Here is a 22,892-nt window from a genome sequence, read left to right on the forward strand (position 1 = left end):
TGTGTAGAAATTAAACTCCAAACAGCCACTTCCTCTCCCCTTCACCCTCTTTGGCAGGAGAGGGATAAAAGCAAGACCACAGGTTGAGATAACAATTTACTGAAAGCAAATAGCAATGGACTAAGAAATGCCCAGTAACAGCAACAATATTAATAACAAAGGTATACAAGAGGAGGAGGTGCTTTACACACAAAAAGGTGCTCATCACCTTGACATATCTCTGCATGGCTGCCGGGACAAACACAAGATGGTGGCCGCTCCCACACACAGCACCACGTGGTTTCCCCAGAAAAAGACAGGATGGCAAGTGCTCTCCTTGTCCCTGAGCTGGGAACGGGAGAACAATGGACAACCCCCAAAAGCTGGATTGTCCACGTTGAGCCACACTGCTGCTTTGGATGCTGGACTCGACCGTGCTCAGCTATGGCTGGCACTGGCGTTGCCGCTTTTGACTGCTCCGTCCAGGTCTGCTTGGCTCCTTTCAGCTTGGGTCAGACTCAGCTGAGATCTACACATTTGGATCTACAATAACTTTGCAAAGGATTACTGTTACTAGATTACTTTAGCTGATACAGTCCATTTAAATATGAGTCGTTAATAGACCTGTTGCCTTAGATGAGGGAAACTGTTTACCCAGGGATAATGCTGCTCTTTTATTTTTTCCCAGACTTCTGTACCCTACTACAGTGACAAAAATTAAACAAATACTTCCTAGAGATAGTAAAACAACTGAACATAAGAAAATTAGTTGCCATTTCTGGTGCCTTCCTTTCTCTCTGCAGTACATGGGAAAGCAGTGTGTCTTCATTCAGTCTCCCAACTTCCAGCTTCTGGACTCGTATATGGGATATATACATGGGATATACAGTGTTGCTTCCTATTCTAATTTTGTTTCAGCTTTCTAATAATATCCATTCTTTCTTATATAACTCTTAGTCTTTCCCCTAGATTTCATTAGTGGTGCATCCCATTTTTTTAAATGAATAGTAGAGCTTATCATCTTATCATACCTGCTTCTGTACTGACTTTAAGTTGAATGCGCCATTACTTCCTTACACAGAAGCAATTGAAAGCACTTCAGACTGATGTTTCTCATTTAATCTACTATACCTCCTTTAAACTTGCTGTAGGATTATGAAGCTACCTTTTACTCCCCTTCTGCAGAGTTGTTCCTTTCAACATTTTTGTTTTAGCATCCTTTTTCTTTCACATCGCTATCTAGTGTTAATGACAAAGTTTCCATGAAAATGTGTGGATTTTTAACATTTTGTGGATAATGTGGATATTATCCAATGTGTAGATATTAACATTTTCAAAAAAATATCGACTTTCTTGGGAAATTTTAATTCATCAACACATATACCTGACCCCCAAAACTTGCATAATAAAATCCTTCTGTATATTTTTTATTTTTTCAGCAGTCCACCAACGTCTATCCAATACCCTGGTCTATTTGGTTCTCATGTTGTACTATAGTTAATATTTTATAGCTCTTACTTGAATGATAAATATTATCTTATTTTCTATTTCAAAGTTTTGTTCTGCTTCATTTCAGAAATTCCCATCTGAATTATAACTTATGTTTCCCTACATACACTCATTTTAAGTTCAGATCCAGTTGCTGACAAATTGGAAGCAGATATTCTAAATATATTCTAAAGAAAGATTTCTCAGAGATAATCTAGGAAGTAGATACAGGGTTTTCTGACAGCATTCAAACAGATATATATTTATATAATATATATGAGCTTTTTTTTAAATTTAGATCTACATACCCATATGCACAGAGCCTGTTTATGTATGCACACACACAAACACCACACACACAGTTATGATGTATCTGCCCACTGTGTCTTCTGCTTTATAACATCTTGAAGAAACTTTTTTTTCTTTCATTCATCCTTTCTTGAAGTTTGGCTTTTGGCCATCACCTTTTAGCAGTTCTGTAAAATAGTTTTCTGTGAAAGAATGACATCATACATCCCACAGGTATTTATTGCTGAGTTATAATCCTGCATATAAATGTTTATCTCTCACTCCTCCTGAGCATGGAGAGACAAGTATAAACACCTATAAAAATTATAGAGTAGTGCATGAATATGTATGCTTTGAAAATGCAATAAAGTGAAAAATAGAACTTTTGTAGTTTGCAAAGAATTGTATGAACAATATGATTGCCTTTGCTAAATAACTTAGTTATCAAAATAATTTCTTGTAACAAAAAGCAGGATGGCTTTCAATCCTGTAGACTGAAGTTAAGAAACTATGAAAAGTCTTTCAATATGCAAGCTTCAAATCAGCCATGAATAAACAACTTTAGCCCTAAAATACAGAGGAAATTGCTCAGTTAGAAAGCGCTGTACAATCTTAATGCATATGTGGGTAGACTGTGTGGTGATCTTACTTGCTTTGTTGCATTAAATAAAGGGGGTTTTATGAGTATTTTCCTTATATTTCCATATAGCTGTGTTATCTCACATACTTCTTCCAAAATGTCAGTTCACTTCTTAACATGATCTTTTTATTACCACTTTTTAGAATATAATGAGGTTTTATTTCATTTTTTATCTTTGTCCCTCTCAAAGCAGAATATTGAGTGCTGGTGATTTTTGGGTTACGTTCATTGCATGTCCCAAACTCTTACAGAGAAGATTTTATGAAAAGTAAAATATTTTTAATGACTTAACATTTTCAGGATATTTCTCCATCTCTTACAAGGGTCTTATTAATTGTCAGAGTGATGCAGAATGAGACTAACTATGATATATGTGATGCTTGAAAGACCTCTGAATACATCCTGAAATACAAGAATTGTTTGAGCATTAAATATTACCCTTTTTTTTATTTTAATAAAACCTTTATTTAAAAAGAAAATTAAGATGAATAGGTTTTTTTTGTAATTTGGGTGTCATTAGTTTTACACTTAAACCTGGATTCGTCTCATCTCACCTCACATGGCTGAGAAATCTCTTATGAGACTTCATCTTTCTGTAAGCAATGAAAAGAGGTAATGTTTTGTTTCTTTGTTTCCAGGGAAATTTGAGCAATTAGGATACTAATTTAGGCCCTTTATGTCACTAAAAAATCACAAAGGATGGTTTTGAATTGTCTTGCTTATAGCCCTCATTTTTCACCCTAAAGTCAGCTCACACATATAGAGATGCTTCTCATTACTATGAACCTTTGTACTACGGATTAGAAAAATTTGCCATTCAATCTATTAACCTGAGCTAGGTGAACCTTGCTGATGTTTCTTGCCACTACTGTTACTTCAGTGTTGCTCTTCACTTATTTTTCTTAAGATCAATCCAATCATGTTTGATCCAAACCCATAATAATTTGAAAAGCGAGTTCTTTGCAGTCAGCAGGCTGCAAGCAGCTGGGCTGCTGAGAGGTATTCCTCTTCATGTTGGATTTCTAAAGTCAAATTTTCTCTCTTTTTCAGTCAGCAGTACAGGTCCTTATTTCCACCTTCATTGTGCAGTGAGTGCATGACATTCAGCCCTACCAGGCTAAATAGAAAAGCTGACTAGGTCTACCTGGCAGATGTTCATTCTTCTTTCCTTATGGGGAATGGTTTTGGAAAATCAAGATGACAATATATCATAGCACCTCATATTGCACTTTTCAAATGAAATCTAGTAAAAGACCATTTGCTATATTAAAACTGTTTTACCTCAGAATTACATGACAATTACATTATTCATGATCTCCTCATCGGTGAAGAGAAAGAAAATTTTGAATGATATACTGTAAACTGTCCAGGTTATGCACACTTAAATTGTTTAGATTTCTTTTAATTAGGAAAGCAAACTGCATTCAGGCCATTATAACAATGCAATATAGTCTTTGTGAGTCTAAAATCAGACAGAGAATAAGTCCTGTCTCTGCTAGGCTAAACCTAGATTTTTATAAACTTGAAGAAAAGGCTTGAACTGGGTTTTTGGATTAAATCTGTCTACTCTGAATTTCAGAAAAGATTGTCTAACTGAAATATACTGTATGCTTGATTTAAAAAGTGCAAACTTAAAGCTATGGTTGATATATAGTCTTGAATTAACCTACATATTTCTGACTCTCTATTGATTTTGAAAAACTTTAAATAACTATCAGGAAGCTTATTCTGTGTCAGTCAAACCAATTTGCATTAAAACAGTACTTTAAGAAACCCCTCAACCAAAAATCCTGGCTGAAAAAATGCTTGAGAAGTACATTCCTAGAAGCCTAAAAAGAACTGGAGGGAATGACCAGAAGTATCTTTGGAACAGGAGTGTTTTCAAAAAGTGAATGTGCAGGCATTCTCTTCAAAATGCTGTCTGAAAAACATTCACAGCAACATACCACCTTTAACTTGGGCAGAAGAATTCAATGAAGTTTTCTGTTTGGTTTTGTGTGTTTTAAAAGGTTTCCTCTTTTCTTTTGTAGCAAGCATTCTCCAACCATGAACAAATTCCAGCATTTTAGCCATTGAATCCTCTTTTATAACACAAACCACAGGGGGCCTGCTTCAGTGCGGGAAGCTGAGACCCAAGTAAACTTCTGAGTTTCAGCCTTGGCTAACATAATGATTTTCTGTTTTTCTGTTACCTGGAGCTGTTTTGGTGCATGAAGACAGGAAGAAGTACTACTAGAGATTTACCCAGTAATTTAAGATACATAAGACTTTGAGAAAATAATATTTTCATGGAGGTATTCTCAACTTTTACGAAGATAAATTGATAGGGACTTCATCATAGAGATTCATTCCCTTAGGCTTTATTGCTCTGTATAGAGTATAAGATGCATGATTTTAAACAGAGGATTTTACATCACTGACTTTTAAGATCTCCTAGATTAAATTTTCAGCAGGTGGTTTATAGAGCTAAAATACTTCAAAAATCTGTTTAAAAGTAAATGGTGCTGGTAGGACATTCAAGCTGTATGAAGATGAAATTTCTCTACATGACAGCAATGCACAGATTGTGTCTTGCTGCACTCAGAAAAGCAAAGATTTTTTACTGACTGCTAAATGACTTATGGTGACTCTCATTTTTTTTGTGTTTTGATTTTTTCCAGCTTTCATTTGCAGCAACAACTCCAGAGCTGGCTGATAAGAAAAAATATCCTTATTTCTTCCGGACAGTGCCATCTGATAATGCAGTGAATCCAGCAATTTTGAAGTTACTCAAACATTATCATTGGAAAAGAGTAGGAACTTTAACCCAGGATGTACAAAGGTTCTCTGAGGTAAGATTTGCATAATTTATAGAACACACAAAGAGATACTAATATCAGACTTCTAAGGAGTTAGTTCCTTTATTAATTGCAATTCAGGAAAAAGAAAAAGTCCCACTGTTTCAGTCTTGTTTGGCTTTCTCTTAGTAGGTCACATTTTCTGTACTGAATAAGCTTAATTCCCTTCTGGGGTTTATTTGAGTGTCTGTAGTGAAAGCTACCCATGTTTTCACATGTCTGTTTTTCTCACACAAGATCATTGCACCCCAGTGCAAAGGTTCCTTTATATTCTTTGATTTGTAAAAACATATGATTTAAGGGAGGCTTGTATTCTGACTCTGGTTCACTTAAAAAGGAGAATAAATCAATTTTCACCATGTTCCTTTTGTGCTCTGATTTATTACAAGCATCAATCTGAGCACCGAGGAACAAAATCTGGTAAGTCTATGGCTGAAAATATTGGAGGAGCTTACTGAGACAAAAAATGTCTGAAGCCCCCAGAACTAATAAGATCACATACCATGCAGCCCACAAATCTTTCAAGTTTCACCCTGAGCAACATTTTGGTCATAGAAATTGCAATAAAGTGTGGAATAAATGCCATTAAGCATGGTTTTAACAACTGATTGAAAGAAAACATCTTATATGTAATGAATCAGAGCAAGACAAGGAAAGGAGCTGGCCCATTAATTATTAGAGAGGTAAAACTAACAGACACATGCCTGGTTGTTGCATTGTTGGGAGTTTTTTTCTTCTTCAGTATTGATTTTATAAAAGACTGACTGTGCTCTGAAGACTAGAGTAATTAAAACTAGGGAAGAAGGATAAGAGCAGGTTAGAGTCATCTTAGATGAGTCAGATATTTTCAAATTGTCTGGCACAATTAATTCATTAGGGAATACTTAAGAAATCTTAGACTTTTCCCTTATGAGCTTTGAGAATTAAAAGATAAAATGTAAATGAATTGTAGAGGGAGGGAAGAAACCATTGTGTCTGTCTTTCCAGAAAACACATGAAAGCCCTGGGAATTATAGGCCAGTCAGGTTAAATTTGATTCCTGGAAAGACACTTGAACAAATAATCTGTTTGAAATCACACAGGAAATAAAAAGATGCTAAACAATGGTGAAAATGGATTTGTCAAGAATAAATCATATAAAGCAATCTGATTTCCCCCTATTACAAGGTAACAGGTCTCAAGGAGGTGTGATAGGTGATGAACAATATTTCATAACCTATAAAATGATAAAAGTGTTCCTAAAGAAAAGTAGTGAAACTTAATTTTGGTGAAGATGCTGTAAGAGCAGTCTTGTCAATAACCAATATTTCTGCAACAAAAGTTAATTGGTATCAGGTTAGTAGAATATTTGGTTTTAAAACAAATACTGAAGCAAAAAGTCACCAAAAAGTATGGTATGCTTTACCCTTCTCTGTCTTGGAAATAGTTTCAGTGAGTAGTTATACTGGTATACTGTCAAACAAGAAGGACAAGATTCTGTTAAATGGTATTCTCCAGAAAGAGATAAAGTTTTCTCTAGATAATATGATAGAGAAAATGTTTATTAAATTGCATTTGATACTTAGTTGGGAAAAGCTGCAAGTACTTTGCTAAGGACAGGATTGAGTTTCAGAATGATATTGGTACTGGTTTAACTCCATCCAGCAGCCAAGCACCACAGTCACTTGGTCATTCCCCTGCGAGCAGGTTTGGGGACAGAATCTAAAGGGAAAAAGCCAGAAAATTCAGGGTTTGAATAAAGACAGACTCATAGGGAAAACAAATCTGTGTGCACAAGCAAAGCAAAACAAGGAATTAGTTCATTACTTCCATAGGCAGGCAGGTGTTCAGCCATGTCCAGGAGAGAAGGGCTCCATCACACATAGCAGTTACTTAGGAAGATAAACACCATTACTCCAAATGTCCCCCCCTTCCTCCTTCTTCCCCCACTTTCTATACTGAGTATGATGTCATATGGTCTGGAATATCCCTCTTGTCAGTTTGGATCACCTGTCCCATCTGTGTCTCCTGCCAGCCCACCATACAACCCCAGCCCCTTGCCAGCGATGGAGTATGGAAAGCAGAAAGGCCTTGACTCTGCAAGCCCTACTCAGGAATAACAAAAACATCTCTGTGTTATCAACCCTGTGTTCAGCACAAATCCAAAACGCAGACCCATACTGGACACTGTGAAGAAAACTAACTCTACCCCCGCCACAACTAGGACTGATAAAGGTTTTAATAAAAACAACATTTAAGTGAAAAAGTGCAAAATGACTACGTAGGCAGCAGATCTCCAGAGAAAGATATGGCAAGCACTACAATGAGCCACAAATTGAGTGATGGGCAAAACATTTAGACTCCTTGATTTACTGTAGAAAGTAGAAAGGGAGCAAAGAGCTCTCATTGCGCCATCCTGATGTAATGCAATTTTGACACTTAAGGCACACAAAGTAAACCATTACTCTGCTTAGTGTTCATTAGGTGGAAGTTGGAGCATCAGGTCTAATATCATCTTCAAGAAGGAAGTAGATCAGAGAAGTCTGCAAAAAAACATTGGGTCAATTGGAAACACATTTAATGAGAAAGATTAGAAGTGAAAAAAAAAGTCAAATAGAAAGGGTATATTGTTGAACTTTTGTTGTATAGGGGTTTTGAGGATAAAACTAAACAAACACAACACAGGGATTCTTGGTCTTCCTTTGGGACAGCCAGAATGACTTCCTGTCTGTCAGGGTCACTTAAGAAGTTCTAAAACTGCATCTTTCAAGGGTTTGCAAGAGTCCTGCACTTGAGTTCAAAGCCTCTCCATTTCTCTTGAAAGGTAAGGAGCAACCTTCTGTGTCTACAAACTCAAGTTACTGTGATTCATTACAGCTTTCAGGTAGTGCAAGATTCAGTTAAAACTTCCTTGAATTGCAGTGATTTTTATACTGCATGTTGAGTCTGGTGTCTTCAAAATGATTAAAGCTCAATTCTTCCTTTTTCAGCTTCATGTAGAGTTTTTCCCTTCCCCATACAGACAGTGAAAGCACAGGAAAAACTGCAGAAACTAATTAAATTGCTGTCTGGGAGCAATGAGGAGTGGGAGTCACGAGCAGAAGAGCATGCGACGGCTGGGCAGAGCCGTTGCAAGAGAGGAGAGTAGACCCAGGAATTGTGGTCAGGATCAGCCAAGTGTGCAGATCATCAGGCAAGTAAGACCCTGGCAATGAAGCAGGTCCAAGGCCAAGCTGGCAAATCAATCCATATGTCAGGGTCAGGTCTAGTGACTGCTGGATAGGTCTGTGGCAGAGGCTGAAGACACAGGACTAAAGGCTGGATAGAGCTCCCAGAGGATGGACCATCAAGACCTGTTAGTGACCCTCAGGTGCTGGTCAACTGAAACTATAATTTTCCCTCTAAAGGAACATCAGGCAAAACTATTCTTCTGATATTTTTTGAAAGTGACAAAATAGTCAAATAGGATCTAAAACATCTCTCTCTGATGTAAAATGCCAATGAGCTTGGGATGTGAATGGTCTTATCTATAATGAAAATGCATTACAAACCATTAGTTCAGAAGTAACTGAACGTCTTCTCTTACTCTTATGCAAAATAAAATAAGCAGAAACTAATCAATGGGATCTTTAGAGAAGCCTGTGAAGTAACTCAGGTGGTTTTACTCTTAACAGTGAGACAGACAGTTGTCTTATTTTTCTATCTCTCATCTCCCAAATTGCATCAGTTTGATAGATGTCTTTCTCTTTTTTTAATCTAGAGCAGTTTGGACATTATCTAAATTTCCTCCAGTGGTCCTTCCACCTAAACACATGGGGGAATAGATGCTTGTTGTTGCATAGAGACTTCATACCCATGTAGTTTAGTCAACAGGAGTCCTGGTTGCATCTCTTTATCTGCTGTCTAACTTCAGGGATTTTTGGGCTGATGACTTTTTTTCCTTAGCTAGATCTCTATCTCTTGTCCCTCTTCAATTTATGCTTTGATCTTATCTCCTGAATAATTAAAGCTCACCTAACTTGTCTGCAGGTTAGCTGCCCCTTAAAGTCATCAAGCTCTCTTTTTGGTATACTTTGCCTTGTAATGAGGCAGTTGTCTCAATTGCTTTGTTTATCTGTCTCACTCCAGTTTATCTCTGAAGGCTAAGATCACAGAGGATTTCTTGTTTCTATTTCAGTTGTTTCCTTTGGGAATCCTTTCTGACCGAGGCTTTTGGTTATCACCCATTTCCTTTTGCTTGGTGAAAAAACTTCACTTATTACAAAATGTTATCTCTTCCTTCTTCTCCAGGTTGCAAAGAGAGATAAAGGTTAGGTAGAGAGAATGGAGAACTTTATGCCACTGTAGTTTCAGTTCTTAAAGCACATGGGCAATAGCTACACATCTTATACTGCTATTGTGGCTTGAGACTCCCTTTCTTGGCATTACTTGGATTCAAGGATTGTAACTTTTTGAGTGACCTGTGTTTTATTGCTGCCAATAGGTGAGCTCACTGTTAGCATCCTTTGTGAGTTCTTCAGGACTCTTTGTATGACCATAAATATCCTTTCCATTGGGTTGATGTTTCAATTGTGTAAGTTGACTTGGTATAAGAATAATGTACACACTTCATCAATTCTGTTACTTAACTAGGACAAATTCATACCTACTGTGCTTCTGTGTCCTAGATTTTATGGATTGCTGCCCTGTTTTCATCCTCTGGGAGAAGACTGTTTCAAAAGTTAATTCTGGGGAAAAGATTTATAAACGAGGTTACGAAATATTTCAGTATTTTCAGCTCAAAGTGTTTGCTGTGGTATGTAACTGTAGGGTAATTCAGGTTGGAAGAGATCTTGGGAGGTCTCTCGTCCAACCTGCTGCTCAAAGCCAATCTAGCTTTAGTGTTTAATAACCCTGAAGATTTATAGCTGTTTGTCCTGGTTCTGGGCAGGAAGGGTTGGTTTTTGCAGTATCCAGGAGGGGACATCTCCAGGACCCAGAAGTTATTCTATACCACCTCACCTCATTGCTGGGATTTGGGGGAAGGGAGTCTCTTCCAGGGAGAAGGGGTCCCTTCCAGCTCTGCGTAGTGTGGTGGAGGTCGCAGTTGGGAATTGTTATTTCCATAAAAATTGTTCACATCTTTCTTGTGCCCTCTGTCATTAGTATTGCTGCTGTTCCTTATCTCATTGCTGTTTCCAGTAAATTGTTCTAATCTCATCCCATGATCTTCACCTTTTGTGCTTCTTACTCTCTTCTCCATCCCACCACAGGGGAAGGGGAAGAGGGTGTGAGCAAGAGGCTCATGGTTTCACTGGGAGCATTAAATTGGAGAATAACATTCCTAAAGCACAACACTGTTGCACATATACAGTTTTCAGAAAAAGCCTGATTATGTCCTGTTTCTGATTCACAGATGAGATTTCAGCTGATTGAAATTTATGCAGTGGCTGGCGCCTCAAGTTTTACTGCTGCCTGGCAGTACCTGTTTGGGATTGTATTTTGAATTAGGCAAACCAAGCAATATGCCTGTGGTTTGTGGTTTGCAGTCTTTCATGCTTCAGTGGGAAGAGTCATGGGAATAAAGCTATACTTAACTATCAGTAAGACAAAAGTTTCGGATGCCACCAGTATTGAAGATGTAAAGGCTACAGAATATGACAGGGAAACAGAAAAATGTATACTCACGTACTGGTTTTCAGATAATGCTTTATTTGCTTATTAGTAATTCTAGTTTACCTTGCTTCAGTATTTTTCTGTTATTTCCTGGATATCTTTCATTTTATTTACACACCTTTTTATTCATAGTATGTTTCAAACTGGAAGCTGACACTTGATTGCAATGGTACACTAAGAGGGCTTCCTTATTTTGTGATATAGACTGGCTTCAATTACTTCTTTTAGCAATCATCTCATGTTTAAATTCATTGAAACTGCATTTTAAGTTAGCATTCGATAGCATATTCATGATATTCCTAGATTTAAAAATACATATATACATTTTCCTCCCACTGAATACCTTGTCTGGGATTGTTTTTAAAATAAGTTAAATTCTGTTCATCTCAAGTGAATCTTTGTTTTTCCCTACTTAATAGTCATCTCTTTATGTGATTTCTCTGCTTCTTCATGGAAATATTGAGAACTCGTAATGTAATTTTATAAATGTAGGTGGCATTTCAAAAAGACAGAAGAAATGAGAAGTGTGCAGTATGATAATGAAATACATTAAAAATATCAAGATAAAAGATTCTCTCCTGTGACTCTGTCTGTCTTCATTGAGTTCAGTAACTTCAAAATATGTCAGTGACAAAAACTTAAGAAAAACAAACCTTCTAAGTGGACAAAAAGGCTTTTTTTTTTTTTCTGGGGGACATGATGAACACAGGATTTCTTTAGATTATGTTGCATTTTGTACACTGACAATGCAACATCTATGAAAATCAGCAGGCCATCAGGGTCCATTTTGCCTAACTTTAAAGTATTTAGGATCTCTAAATTCCAAGTCTCATCCCAGAAAATGTAATACTGGAAAAAAAAAATTGTTCCCAAGAAAAAGCAGCTAACAGTAAGTTTTCTCAACACAGTTGTCTGTTGCTGTAGAGAAAGCAGGGTGAAAGTATTATTAATCTAGAGTTTTATTTATTGCAGCCTTGCTTTGTCAATGTGCAGTCTGCAAACTTGCATCTGAGTTAGTGGTCAGTTCTGATAAGAATTCACTGGATAATCAGAGGCAACGAGAGAGTTATCATGTGGCTAAGAGGACTTGGGGAAAATAAATGAGATAGCTGTTGACCTTTCAAATTTCAGCCAGAAAACAAGTTTGAGACACCAGTTTTCGATGTCTGTACGTATATATCATGAAGACTTCAAGGTGTGACTGCTTTTTGACTTCTTGGGTTTGGCTTCTGAGGATCAAAAAGAGGAGCAGAACTTTCCACTCTCCATCACAGTTGCCAAGCGGTTTTAGGGCAGCAAGAAAAGCATTACTTTTTGTCCATGAATGAGCTTGGAAGCCTCAAATATACCAAATAACATAAATGTTTATTCTGGGAGCTCTGAATAGTGCACAGCAATTTCATCCTAGAAGGAGTGCTCTACCTTCAATTTTGATGAGAAAAAAAGGAAAGGCAGAAGATTAGAGATACACAGAAGGCAGTAAAAGGAAAATATGGGAAAAAGCATGAAGAGAAGGTATTGAGAGCAGGGAAACTGAGACATTATAAATGTAATTGTTTAATTATAAAACTCTTAAAAACTATCTCTTCCTAATGCTTGCTTTTTTTCAAAATGTCATGTGCCTGAGATCTTCTTTCATATTGCCTTATTCCCAATTCCTGACTGATTTCTATAGCAACATCTTAGGAACAATTTAATTCAAGTTTTCTTGACCTTGCAGAGAAGAATAAATTCCTCTATTCTTCTGTCTTATAACTATGCTTTCTTATAATTCAAGTTGATACATTAAGATCTTCCCAGAAAGGCCGTCTCTGAAAGTGACTTTTATTAATTAAAGGGAAACTGAAGTACTAGATCTAGTATGATTCTTCTGGGTCCTGGTAAATATTTAGGAGACATGAGATTATGGCAAGGTCATAAGATTATGATATAGGAAATGGGGATAAATCAGAGACATACAACCTTAGCCCAGGTTTGTCCCTCTTCATAGGAAATGGTCTGTGTACATTCAGCTACAGAGCAGGGGGTCATTTTAAGTAAGAATTGTAAATAGTAGTTAGAAGTTGCTATGTACAGGCAGCCTTTTAGTACCTTTGCAGATGAAGACTACACAGACTCCCTGGGAAACTTGTGCCAGTAGTTGGTGACCCTCGCTGTTGCAAAGCATTTCCTGATGTCCAGGTGGTACATCCTGGGTTTCAGTTTAGGTTTCCTAGGTTTCAGTTTATGCCCTTTGATCTTGTCACTGGGCATCACTGAAAGAAACCTTTTTTTATCCTCTTCACCTTCATGGTCCTTCTCTGGTCTCTCTCCAGTGTGTCCATGTCTCTCATATTGAGAAGCCAAGAACTGAACATGCCACTCCATGTATGAGCTCCAAGCAGAGGAGAAGGGTTACCTCCACTGGCATACTGTGACAACACTCCTTCATACAGCCCAGAATATTATTAGCTTTATTTGCCACAAGGGCCCATTGATGGCTCATCTTCAACCTAGTGTCTACCAGGACCATCTCCACCAAGTGCTTTCCATTGGGCAGATCCAGCATATATTGCTGCAGGCTGTTGTTCCTCCCCAGCCCAGGCCTTTGCACTTCCCCTTGTTGAACCTCCTGTCAGCCCATGGCAATATGACCCTACTGGACATCAGTCACTCATCCCAGTTACGTGTCATCAGCAACCTTGCTGAGGGTACCCTCTGCCCCATCATCCAAATCCAAATCATTAATGAAGATGTTGAACAGGACTGGAGCCAGTACTGGCCCCTGGAGTACACTGCTACTTTCTGGACTCCACCTAGACCTCATGCCACTGGGTAAAGCCATTTGGGCCAGTTTTCAATGTACCTCACTGTCCACTTGTCCAGCTCATGCTCTATTAACTCTGTGAGAATATTAGGGGACAATGTCAAAAGTCTTGCTGAAGTCTAGGTAGACAATATGCTCCATCACCTTCTCAAGGACTGATGTGATACCTCATTGTGTCCAAGAAATTTGTGTGTCTGTCTGTCTCTCTTTCATCTTTCCTGCTGTTGTGCAACCTATGTGTCAATACCACATTTGTGGTTTTGCTGATTTGAACACAATTGTGTGCCTCTTTTTCTTCTACCTCTCAGTTCTTTTTTGCGCTCTTCTGCACAAGCTGCTGTGCTTGTCTGCCCCTAGGAGCTGTGTTCTGGGCTTGGCTCTTGCAAAGGCCTCTCTTGAGCACCAGCTGAAAGGATTTTGACCCTCTGTAAGTGGTGGCTGCAAGAGGGCTCTAAGCACCTTGAGTCAAGGGCACCTGGTCATGCTCATTAGAATTTGCAAGAGCATTTTGGGGCCATGCTGGCATGGCTCTCCTTATCTCATCCTTGCCTGGCAGTAGCAGGCACCTTCAACTTTCTCAGAGGATTCCTGAGTTTTCTCATTATCCTGGACCTTCTGTCCAGAGGATCACAAAGCAAAGACCATCAACTGCTACACGGACTGCCGCGTCTGTTTGGGACACATGAAAAGCAAAGTCTGCATGGAGGTAATAAAAAGAGAGGCAGAGGACAGGAAAAATAAATCACAGCATAGTTTTATTGGAGGAAAATTATGTCAGAGTTGGTAAGCTAATTGATTTCTTAGTACTATTAGAGTGGATTTTAATGTTTGGCTGAATTTTATTTTGGTTGATACAGTGCCCTGCAGGACCTGGGCAGAACAGGGAAGATCAGATGAGTGCAGGGAGTTCTTAGTCAATTCAGAAGCACAGCCAGAGGGAAGGCTCCAGCAAACAGCAGTACTTTTAGAATAAAGTTGATAGTGACTTTTTCTTTTTGAAGGAGCAGCCCTGGGACGGATTTTTTTTTTCATTGTGTTATTTCATTACTTTAGGGAGAACAACTTACAGACTTGTGAAAGTTGTAGATGACACAGGGAATAAAGAAATTCCCATTAGAAAAAAGAAACAGATCACAAGGGTTGTTCTGTATGATCTTGTTAAAAGGAATCAGAAAATGAAGTGTGGTAGGCTTTACATGTGGTAAGGTTTCCAGATACTCCAGGATTTTAATTAAACAGATTCCAGCTGATGCAGAACCATAAGACATTGAGAATGGTTTCAAATACTCTCTTTTAAACTCTCTTCCTTTGGATCATTATAGCTGTAGCCTTAAATATTTTATTGCAGATTTAAATTTTAGTTCTGTAAAATGTTTTGCAGCCTTCAGCATATGAAGAGACTTCCTATGTGTGGATATTTTAAATCCGTGTATCAACTCTTTGGTTGTACCAGGCAGTCCCTTTCAGTGATAAATTCTTGTGGATTTTAGTCACACCCGATTCTTAACAAGAACCTCCTTTCCTTGTTCTTTTTTAGATCAAATCGAACAGAATTGTAAGTTCCTTCTGCAAGTGAAAGTTTTAGATTTCCCTAATCAGTATTACATCACCTTATGGAGAACTTACTTAAGAAATATATATTTTTTCTTTTTGTTAGAAAATACAGAATTAATCAAACTCTGATTATTGAAAATTTTATGATGATAATCATACTGTTATGATATTGAAGATACACTTGAAGCTGTTTTAATTTTTGCCAAATGCCTATTTTTTTAGTCTAGATCAGACAGCTACTTGTGCGTTGTATTAGTATTACCTGGCTGAATAAGGACTTCCAGTGTACACATTTCTAAACTTTGACTGCAATCAATACTGTTAGAACGAACTTGAGATCAGCCCTTTCTGTAAATGTCAAAAGCTAAATCACATACATGTTAAATAGGAGTTAAATTCACTAAAACTGTTGCAGTGGCTTTCTTGGCTTCTTCTCCAGAGCTCTTTGCAATTGCTGTGAAGGAGCTTTCAAGAGGTTCATAACCTAGGTCTGTAAAAATATATAGGCTTCAAAACCTGTGGAGTTTTGTTGTTCTTCCTCCTGACACAATTGATGGGGTAGTGGATAAATAATTTTTGGGTGCGTTCCCAAAATTGGAGGTGGAGATGATGATTCACAGACCAATGAACGGTTACCAAAGGTAACCAAGAGTCAGCACGGAGATATCTGTGTATTACAAATGCTGCCATTTTTCTAGGAAGTTAAAGCCTTCCTCTGGGGCTATAGGGATGTGTTTTTTGCACGGGTAGAATTTGCATCCCGAAATAAATTTCTGGACTCCAGAGTGCTAGTGTCTATACTTCAAAGGCTGAATGGAGGTCAGTGCTTTCTCTCAGAAAACTATTTCTGCAGATGATATTTTTGCTTTGTTTCTCATTCAAGAACATGCCAAGGAAGTGGAAATTCTCTTTTCCCTTCTCTTTGAATCCTCTAAAATGAATTTAAACTCACATCAGCCCACTGCCTGGATGGGGACCTAATCATCAGAATGGCAGACATCTGTTAACTTTTTTGGCAGTAACTCCAAGTACTTTTGCTACTGTAATAAATGAGAGCATAACCCATTCTAGAAGGGTACTGTGTAGGTGGAAAACGAGGAATACATCCAGGTACTCTTAAACAGATACATAACAAGAAATGCTTATGTTTGCTCTGCACTGCTCTGAGGGAGGAAGGTGGGTGGTGAATTCCTGTACTTCATTCTGCAAATTACACATCTACTAAAGGGAGGAGGAGTACAGAACAGAATTAGACAATGTTGTACAGAATGTGTCGCTTACAAAACTTTTTTTGAAGTTCAGCCTGTATGTATATGGACATTGAGCTGGCACTGTTTGGATGATAAGAAATGAGCAGATGTTGGTCTTCCTTCTGCAGAGAGTGTTCTAGTCATTCTTTAAATATGCACAGTTAGTAATGCAGCATGAACAGGAGTGCCTTTACTGTGCCTTTGTTTGTGGTGCAGAGACATAATGGAGATTGGTTCTCACATGTTTTACATCCCCAGTCTATATAGGAGTGCTAAGAGAAATGCAAACTTCACCATGACAGACAATATATGGCATTAGCAGGTCTTAACAGGTACACTAAAGCTTCTTCAATACTGCTCTGTGATCAAGTGCAACTTTCCAGACAGGACAAACAGGTGTCAAGGGCTAGGGTAATCTGTTAAGGCATCTCAATTTCATATCCAGGATGCAGTTACTTTTCCTAATAAGTAAATAAACAGTAGCATTTAGAAAAATGCATCAGTCAAAGTGTATGTGGGAAACAAGAGGCTCTGGCTTTGAAGTTATCAGGAGTGGTGCTTTGCATGGTGATTGCTGAAACCATGGCTTCCTACAGAAGCAGGAATCCATCCATAAAACAAATGTCCTTCCTATTCAATGCAGAGCCAAACACCCCCATAGTTCCTCTTGCCTTCAAGCATGGACACAACAAAGTACTTGTTTGCAGTCACTAAGAAGGAAGCAGGAACATTTTCCATAGACTTTACTTGGCTCACTTTCCTCCCCTGCTTTGTGCTGAACTCTTCTGAATCTTGTCATGTCTCCAGCTTGAAAATTTACCTTCTGTGATCCTTCTGCCTCTTGAAGTTGCATGTAGCAGAGAGCAGAGGTGTGCTGTACTATATCTTCATCTGTCTGAAGTGATTTTGTAGATGAGATACTAATTTTATACTGAATGAGTGCAGAATCCAGCTGCATCATCCTTATCAATGAAAAGTGTAGCCTTTCGTTTTCTTCAAATCATTTTCATCGTCACTGCCCAGCTTCATCAAAAATTGTCCACTTGTCTTTTCAAGATGTCTTCTCTAAGATTGTAAAACTTCAATTTATGTCAGCACTAAAATCACTAGCTGGAAGGCATAAGACGGTGGAATCTGTTTCAAAATGCAACAAATTATATACATTTTGATTTTCACTATATGATTTTCTATCCAGTCCTGATAATCATGTAAGAATTCATAGGAGTTCAGAGACTTTAAGGCTAGAATGGATCCAATTGCTATGCTTATGCAGTGTGCTGCTTGAGAAGTTCCCAGCTCTGATATCTTTGTTTGTACTGAAAAGTTATATTCCTCACAGTACCAGAGATTGCAGGGCTATCAGCATCACATGGAAATTATATTCCCTGGAGAAGAGGAGGAGGGAAATATAAAAATTGCCTTTTGATTATGGTACACTGCACTGTACCCTTTAGCTCTTATTTTGTTTTCTCATTTTCTTCATTTTAGCTTTAGCTTTATTTGTTTAATTTCAGGCTGTATGATGTTCTGATGCACTAGCAAACCAAATTGCCTACAGCCTAGTAAAAAATCTCATGTTTTGCCTCTGTCAAGTCTAATGATTGCAAAAGTGCTTGCTCTTGCTCTGGTGGAACAGACAAGTGATGTCTGTTACCTTTGTCAGTCTTCTGCCATCGGTCCTGAGGTTTTCCCTCAGACTAGCTTTGCTTTGTTTGTCCAGCTTCATGAAATGAAACCCACGGTGTGAAGTTTTCTGTGGTAGATATCATCACCAATGATGCATTCATAGATGCTTTTTTTTATGTGAATAATGGACATTATAGAATGAATGCAAAAGAAAAAAGAAGTTCTCAACAATCTGGAAGCTAGCTGTTTTGAGCTTTTCACTTCTGTTAAAGTTACTTATAATTTGTTCAGCTCTACAAATACAAAACTAATGAAATCCCTCTACCTTGACTGCCTTTTTTAGCTTAAATTTTGTATCCTTAAAATGCTTTGCATAACTTGTTTCATTCTTTCCATATAAAATACTTTCTTAAATTTACCTCTGATTGAGACTTTCTTCCTCTGGCAAGATTCCTGTATTTTGTTGACCAACACATTAGGCAAATTTTTGACTCAAAAAAAGGTAAAGATTAATTCTGAATGGTCTTGGATGGATGAAACAGATTACTAGATTCAGAATTGGTCCTCTTAAATATTTACTGTACTAACAGAGTGTGATCCATGTAAAGTTTCAATTTTTCAGATGACTGAGGACATGCCTGCATAACTGATGCCTCAGGGCCAGAATATTCCCTTTGCTTACAGAAATTGCTCTGTGTTTGGGGATTCATTTTGTGTAGTGCTAACCACAGCAGAGGGAGATAATGATCTGTAGCTGAATGAGATGATGATTGGGGGTTCAAGAGCACAGGGTGCAGGGTGATGGGAACAAGAGAGACTACAAGAGCAATAAAGCAGGGTGAAAGGACACCTGCCTCAAATGTCTATAGTCCCTTACTGAAAAATACAGAAGAGCACTGCTGTGTTGTGACAGCTATTGATCATTGTTTAGTGAAAGTAATCAGGCAACATGAAATATGGAACATACTGAGGCTTGAATATAGGCTTAACATATTTGCATTAGAAAAAAATGGTTAATTGAAAATAAATTGATTAATTTTTATTTCTCTTATGGAAACATACCTTCTGCTGAATGAATATTAAGCAGTCTGTGGTAATTCTTGTTGCAGTAAGTCATTCACATTTACTAAAAACGACCTTAAGCAAGGCTCCCAGATCCTTTGAATCTGTGATAGAAATTCTGTGCCAATTTAAAATAAAACTGTAGACAAGAACTGAATGCACATTAGTTTTCAATTATTAGAATGAAAGACCTCTTTCCTATAAAACTTAACATAAGAATGAAAGACAGGGAGGGAAAAATAATGCACATCATTTCAGATGTACATAGTACGTATGTTTGAATTTCAGTCAGTGATGCAATGAAAGAAAAGCAACCTCAGCTGTAGCTAGGCTTAGCTGCAAACTTTTATCTGTGAAAAGAAGAAAGCTAAATAGAATTACTTGATAAGCAAATGCTGAACTCTATGGGACCTGAGATTCCAGATATTAAGAATATGTCTGCACCAAAAAAATTAAAGTTCTTACCTGTCTTCATGACAGAAAGAACTTTCAAAAAGGATTTTGTTTATTTAGGCTAAGATTCTGCCAGTGTCTATCACATGCCTTTGATGCAGCGGTTTCTGACTAAAGCACTCTGCCCTCTATTTTGCAGGAATTCCAACTGATAAATATCCTTTTAGCATTAAAATATTTGTATTTTTCCTTAAAAAGCCTGTTATGTTCCAGATCTTAATACAGTGTTATGTGGTATAACAGTCCTCCCCTGAGGTTCTGTTGCTGACTGTGACATCATATGGTAGGGAATATCCTTTTAGTCAGTTTGGATCAGCTGTCCTGGCTGCGTCCCCTCCCAATATCTTACATATTCCAAGTTTACTGATTCTGGGGGACAGGAGGCAGACAGAAATCCTTAACTTTAGGCAAGCAGGATTTAGCAATAGCCTAAACCCTGGTGGGTTATCAGTGCTGTATTAGCCATCAGTGCAGAGCACAGCAACGCACAGGCTGCTGTGAACAAAGCTGAGTTGATAACTTCTTTCCAGCCAGACCCAGTACATCACGGTATTCCTTTTTCCTCAGGTTGCTGCCAGAGAATGAAAGCCATCAGTGTTTTTAATCAGTACATCTTATCAGTTAAAAAGAACTGCTTTCTGCCAATATCAAAGAATTTGCCATTTTTATTATCTACAGGGATTTATTATAATTTTAAAAATGCAGACATTTAGTACAAATAAAGTACAAATAAATGAGGGGTGGGAGTTAGACTGGATCCAGTGAAAAATTCAAAATAGGAAAGTTTGGTTCTATTTTGTCAAAATGTAGATTTTTCTTGGTTCGCTAAGGGAAAATGCTACAAAATCTAATTAATAGATGTATAAATCTGTTGTTTTGCATGTATTCATGCTCAAGAACACCAGAATGCTGAGAAATTCACTACTGTCTTTGTCACTGTCTTAGTGGTTAGTGATACATATTTAAAAACGTGTCTTATTTGATCTTTAACTTCCAGTCACTATATTTTATGTATTTTTGTCTGCTACATTAGAGATTGAAGTTAGAAAATCTCCTTAAGTAGGTAATTTATCATGTACAGACTATCAACAAGATCCAGTTCTGTCTTAATCCATCTTAGACCTCATTTAGTCTCTTGCTGTAAAGTCTATTTCCAAACTGCAAATTAATCTTATGGTTTTCCTCTGAAGTTTGAGCTCTATCTTGGCATTGCTTTTAGTGGAAAAACTGGATAGAATTGGTTATCTTCAGTTTTGGGAGAAGAGTGTAGGTACTGTAGTAATACTGTAGGCACTTTAAGCATTTGTCTTTTTTTTTTGCTAGGCATATATCTTGAAGTGCACATCTTTTTGCAAGTGGCCAGAGATTGCCTTCAATCCATGCTGCAATCCAGATATAGGCTGGCAAACTCTGAACTCTGCCCAGCTAAAGCGTGAGTAGGGCTAAGGTCTCCAGATAGGGGTGTCTGCACACCAATTGCTATGTAAGGTGATCTGTTGGGGTGCAGGAAGACAATGTCACATTTCCATTTGTATTTATTTTTATCTTAAAAAATAAGGGAGAAATTAAGCTTTACTAATATTTAGTATACCAATTGACACTGGTGCATTTAACCAATCCGTGTGTCCGATAGTCACATAGGGTTCCTGAAGTGTCCTGAGGGGTGAAGAGCTACTTCCCAACCCTGGGGAGTTGAGAGTGGCATCCTCACTCATTCATTCACTTTCAGCTTATTCCATGTATCACTGTTTACATGCGTCCAGTTAAGTGGATTTATGGATTATATTATGTAGTTTTCACTAAACTACCAAATGGACAAGGGGCTTAAAAAGATTCCTGCAGAGCAACTGCAGATTGAAGATAACACTGATAATGCCAGTAGAAGTGAACAGGAAGAAAATGACAGAGCTGACATTTCTTCTCCTGCTAGTATGAGCTCTTCATCAGTCACATTATGGATAACAACTATGATGAGCCAAGCAGATCTGAAAAAAAGTGAAGCAAAAAAAAACCAACCAAGTTACCAAGACCATTTGAAATATAGATTTATAGCTACTGTTGCTAATAGTAAACCTTGCTCTAAAGGTATATTGTGCCTTGAACATTTGCTATTGACAGTAAATGAAGCCATTTAGATTAGGAAGATATTTAAAATTTAAGCATCCAGAACATGGAAACAAGCCTCAAGTGATGTGAAAAGTCATGAGACAGTCTGTCCAGTACTTTACATAGCTAAACATCATGATAAATGTTTAAAAGAAAATTCTGATTTTTTCTTATTTAGGAAAATACAAAAATGCCCATATTTTTGAGGCAACACTTGTTCTTATTGCTCCAGCGAAAATGGCTGAAATTATGCATGGAGAACAATAGAGTGAAAAAGTCCATTTGTCAGCAAATACTGTTGTAAGATGCACAGAAGAGTTGAAGAAACAGATATTAAAAAATCATGCAGTGTAGGATGTTGAGAGTATCTGAAAGTACAGATATTCTAATGTGTCTCAGGTATTTGTTGGGTTCTATTTCAATAATGCAACAGATAAATAAGTACTTCTTTGTGAGCCACTGAAGGAAATATAACTGCAGAAGGTACATTCTCAGCAGTAATAATAAGAGTCATGTTTTATAGAAAAAACGTGTAAGTGTAACCACTAATGGAGCAGCTGGTACAAAAAAAAGTGTATTCCAGAGGGTTGCAGAGCTAGGATCATGTGCGAAATACCTTTGCTGTGTCAGTCTTTGGCAAGCTCTTGCAGCAAAGAAGCAGGAGCTGAGCTGAAGTCCTGCAGTGCTACTAATATGGTTAATCTTATATTAAAAAGACCTTATAAAGCTTAATCTATTAGAATCTATTAAATAGCAGTTTGGAGAAATGATTGAAAACTAAGAGAAGCACCACATTATTCCTTCATTTCTCCTCTCCTTTAGGACCATACTTAAGGGTATCACATCATCTGGTAACAATAGGGAATCACGGCAGGGAGATTCCCTATTCCTATTCCTGTCCTCCTTTCTCTAATATATGTTTTTAGACTCAAATTTCAGTAGCAGCTGATACTTCTCTTACTTTGATGTGCTCATGTAATGTGAAGGAAAATGCAGTTCCATGTCAATGGATTGTTATTTAAACATTTATTCACACAAATCAGTAATGAATGGTCAGTTTCCTAAGTACTCTAATAACACCTGCACTCCTAGATAATATTCACCATTTTTTTTTTCTGGCATTGAAATAAATAAATACATGGAAATTTAAAGAATTATTCAGATTGCAG

General features: G+C 37.6%; 1 protein-coding gene across 1 annotated transcript in view; it reads left to right on the forward strand.

Moving 5' to 3' along the window:
• The window catches only part of GABBR2 (gamma-aminobutyric acid type B receptor subunit 2), a 350,484-nt gene that overhangs the window by 75,174 nt on the left and 252,418 nt on the right, over positions 1-22,892 (forward strand). Inside the window, exon 3 of the mRNA XM_053976709.1 lies at positions 5,056-5,226. Within this exon, the coding sequence (XP_053832684.1) occupies positions 5,056-5,226 (171 nt within the window). The remainder of the gene's footprint in view (positions 1-5,055; positions 5,227-22,892) is intronic.

Source organism: Vidua macroura, chromosome 1 (assembly GCF_024509145.1).
Source record: "Vidua macroura isolate BioBank_ID:100142 chromosome 1, ASM2450914v1, whole genome shotgun sequence".
Lineage (NCBI taxonomy): Eukaryota > Metazoa > Chordata > Aves > Passeriformes > Viduidae > Vidua > Vidua macroura.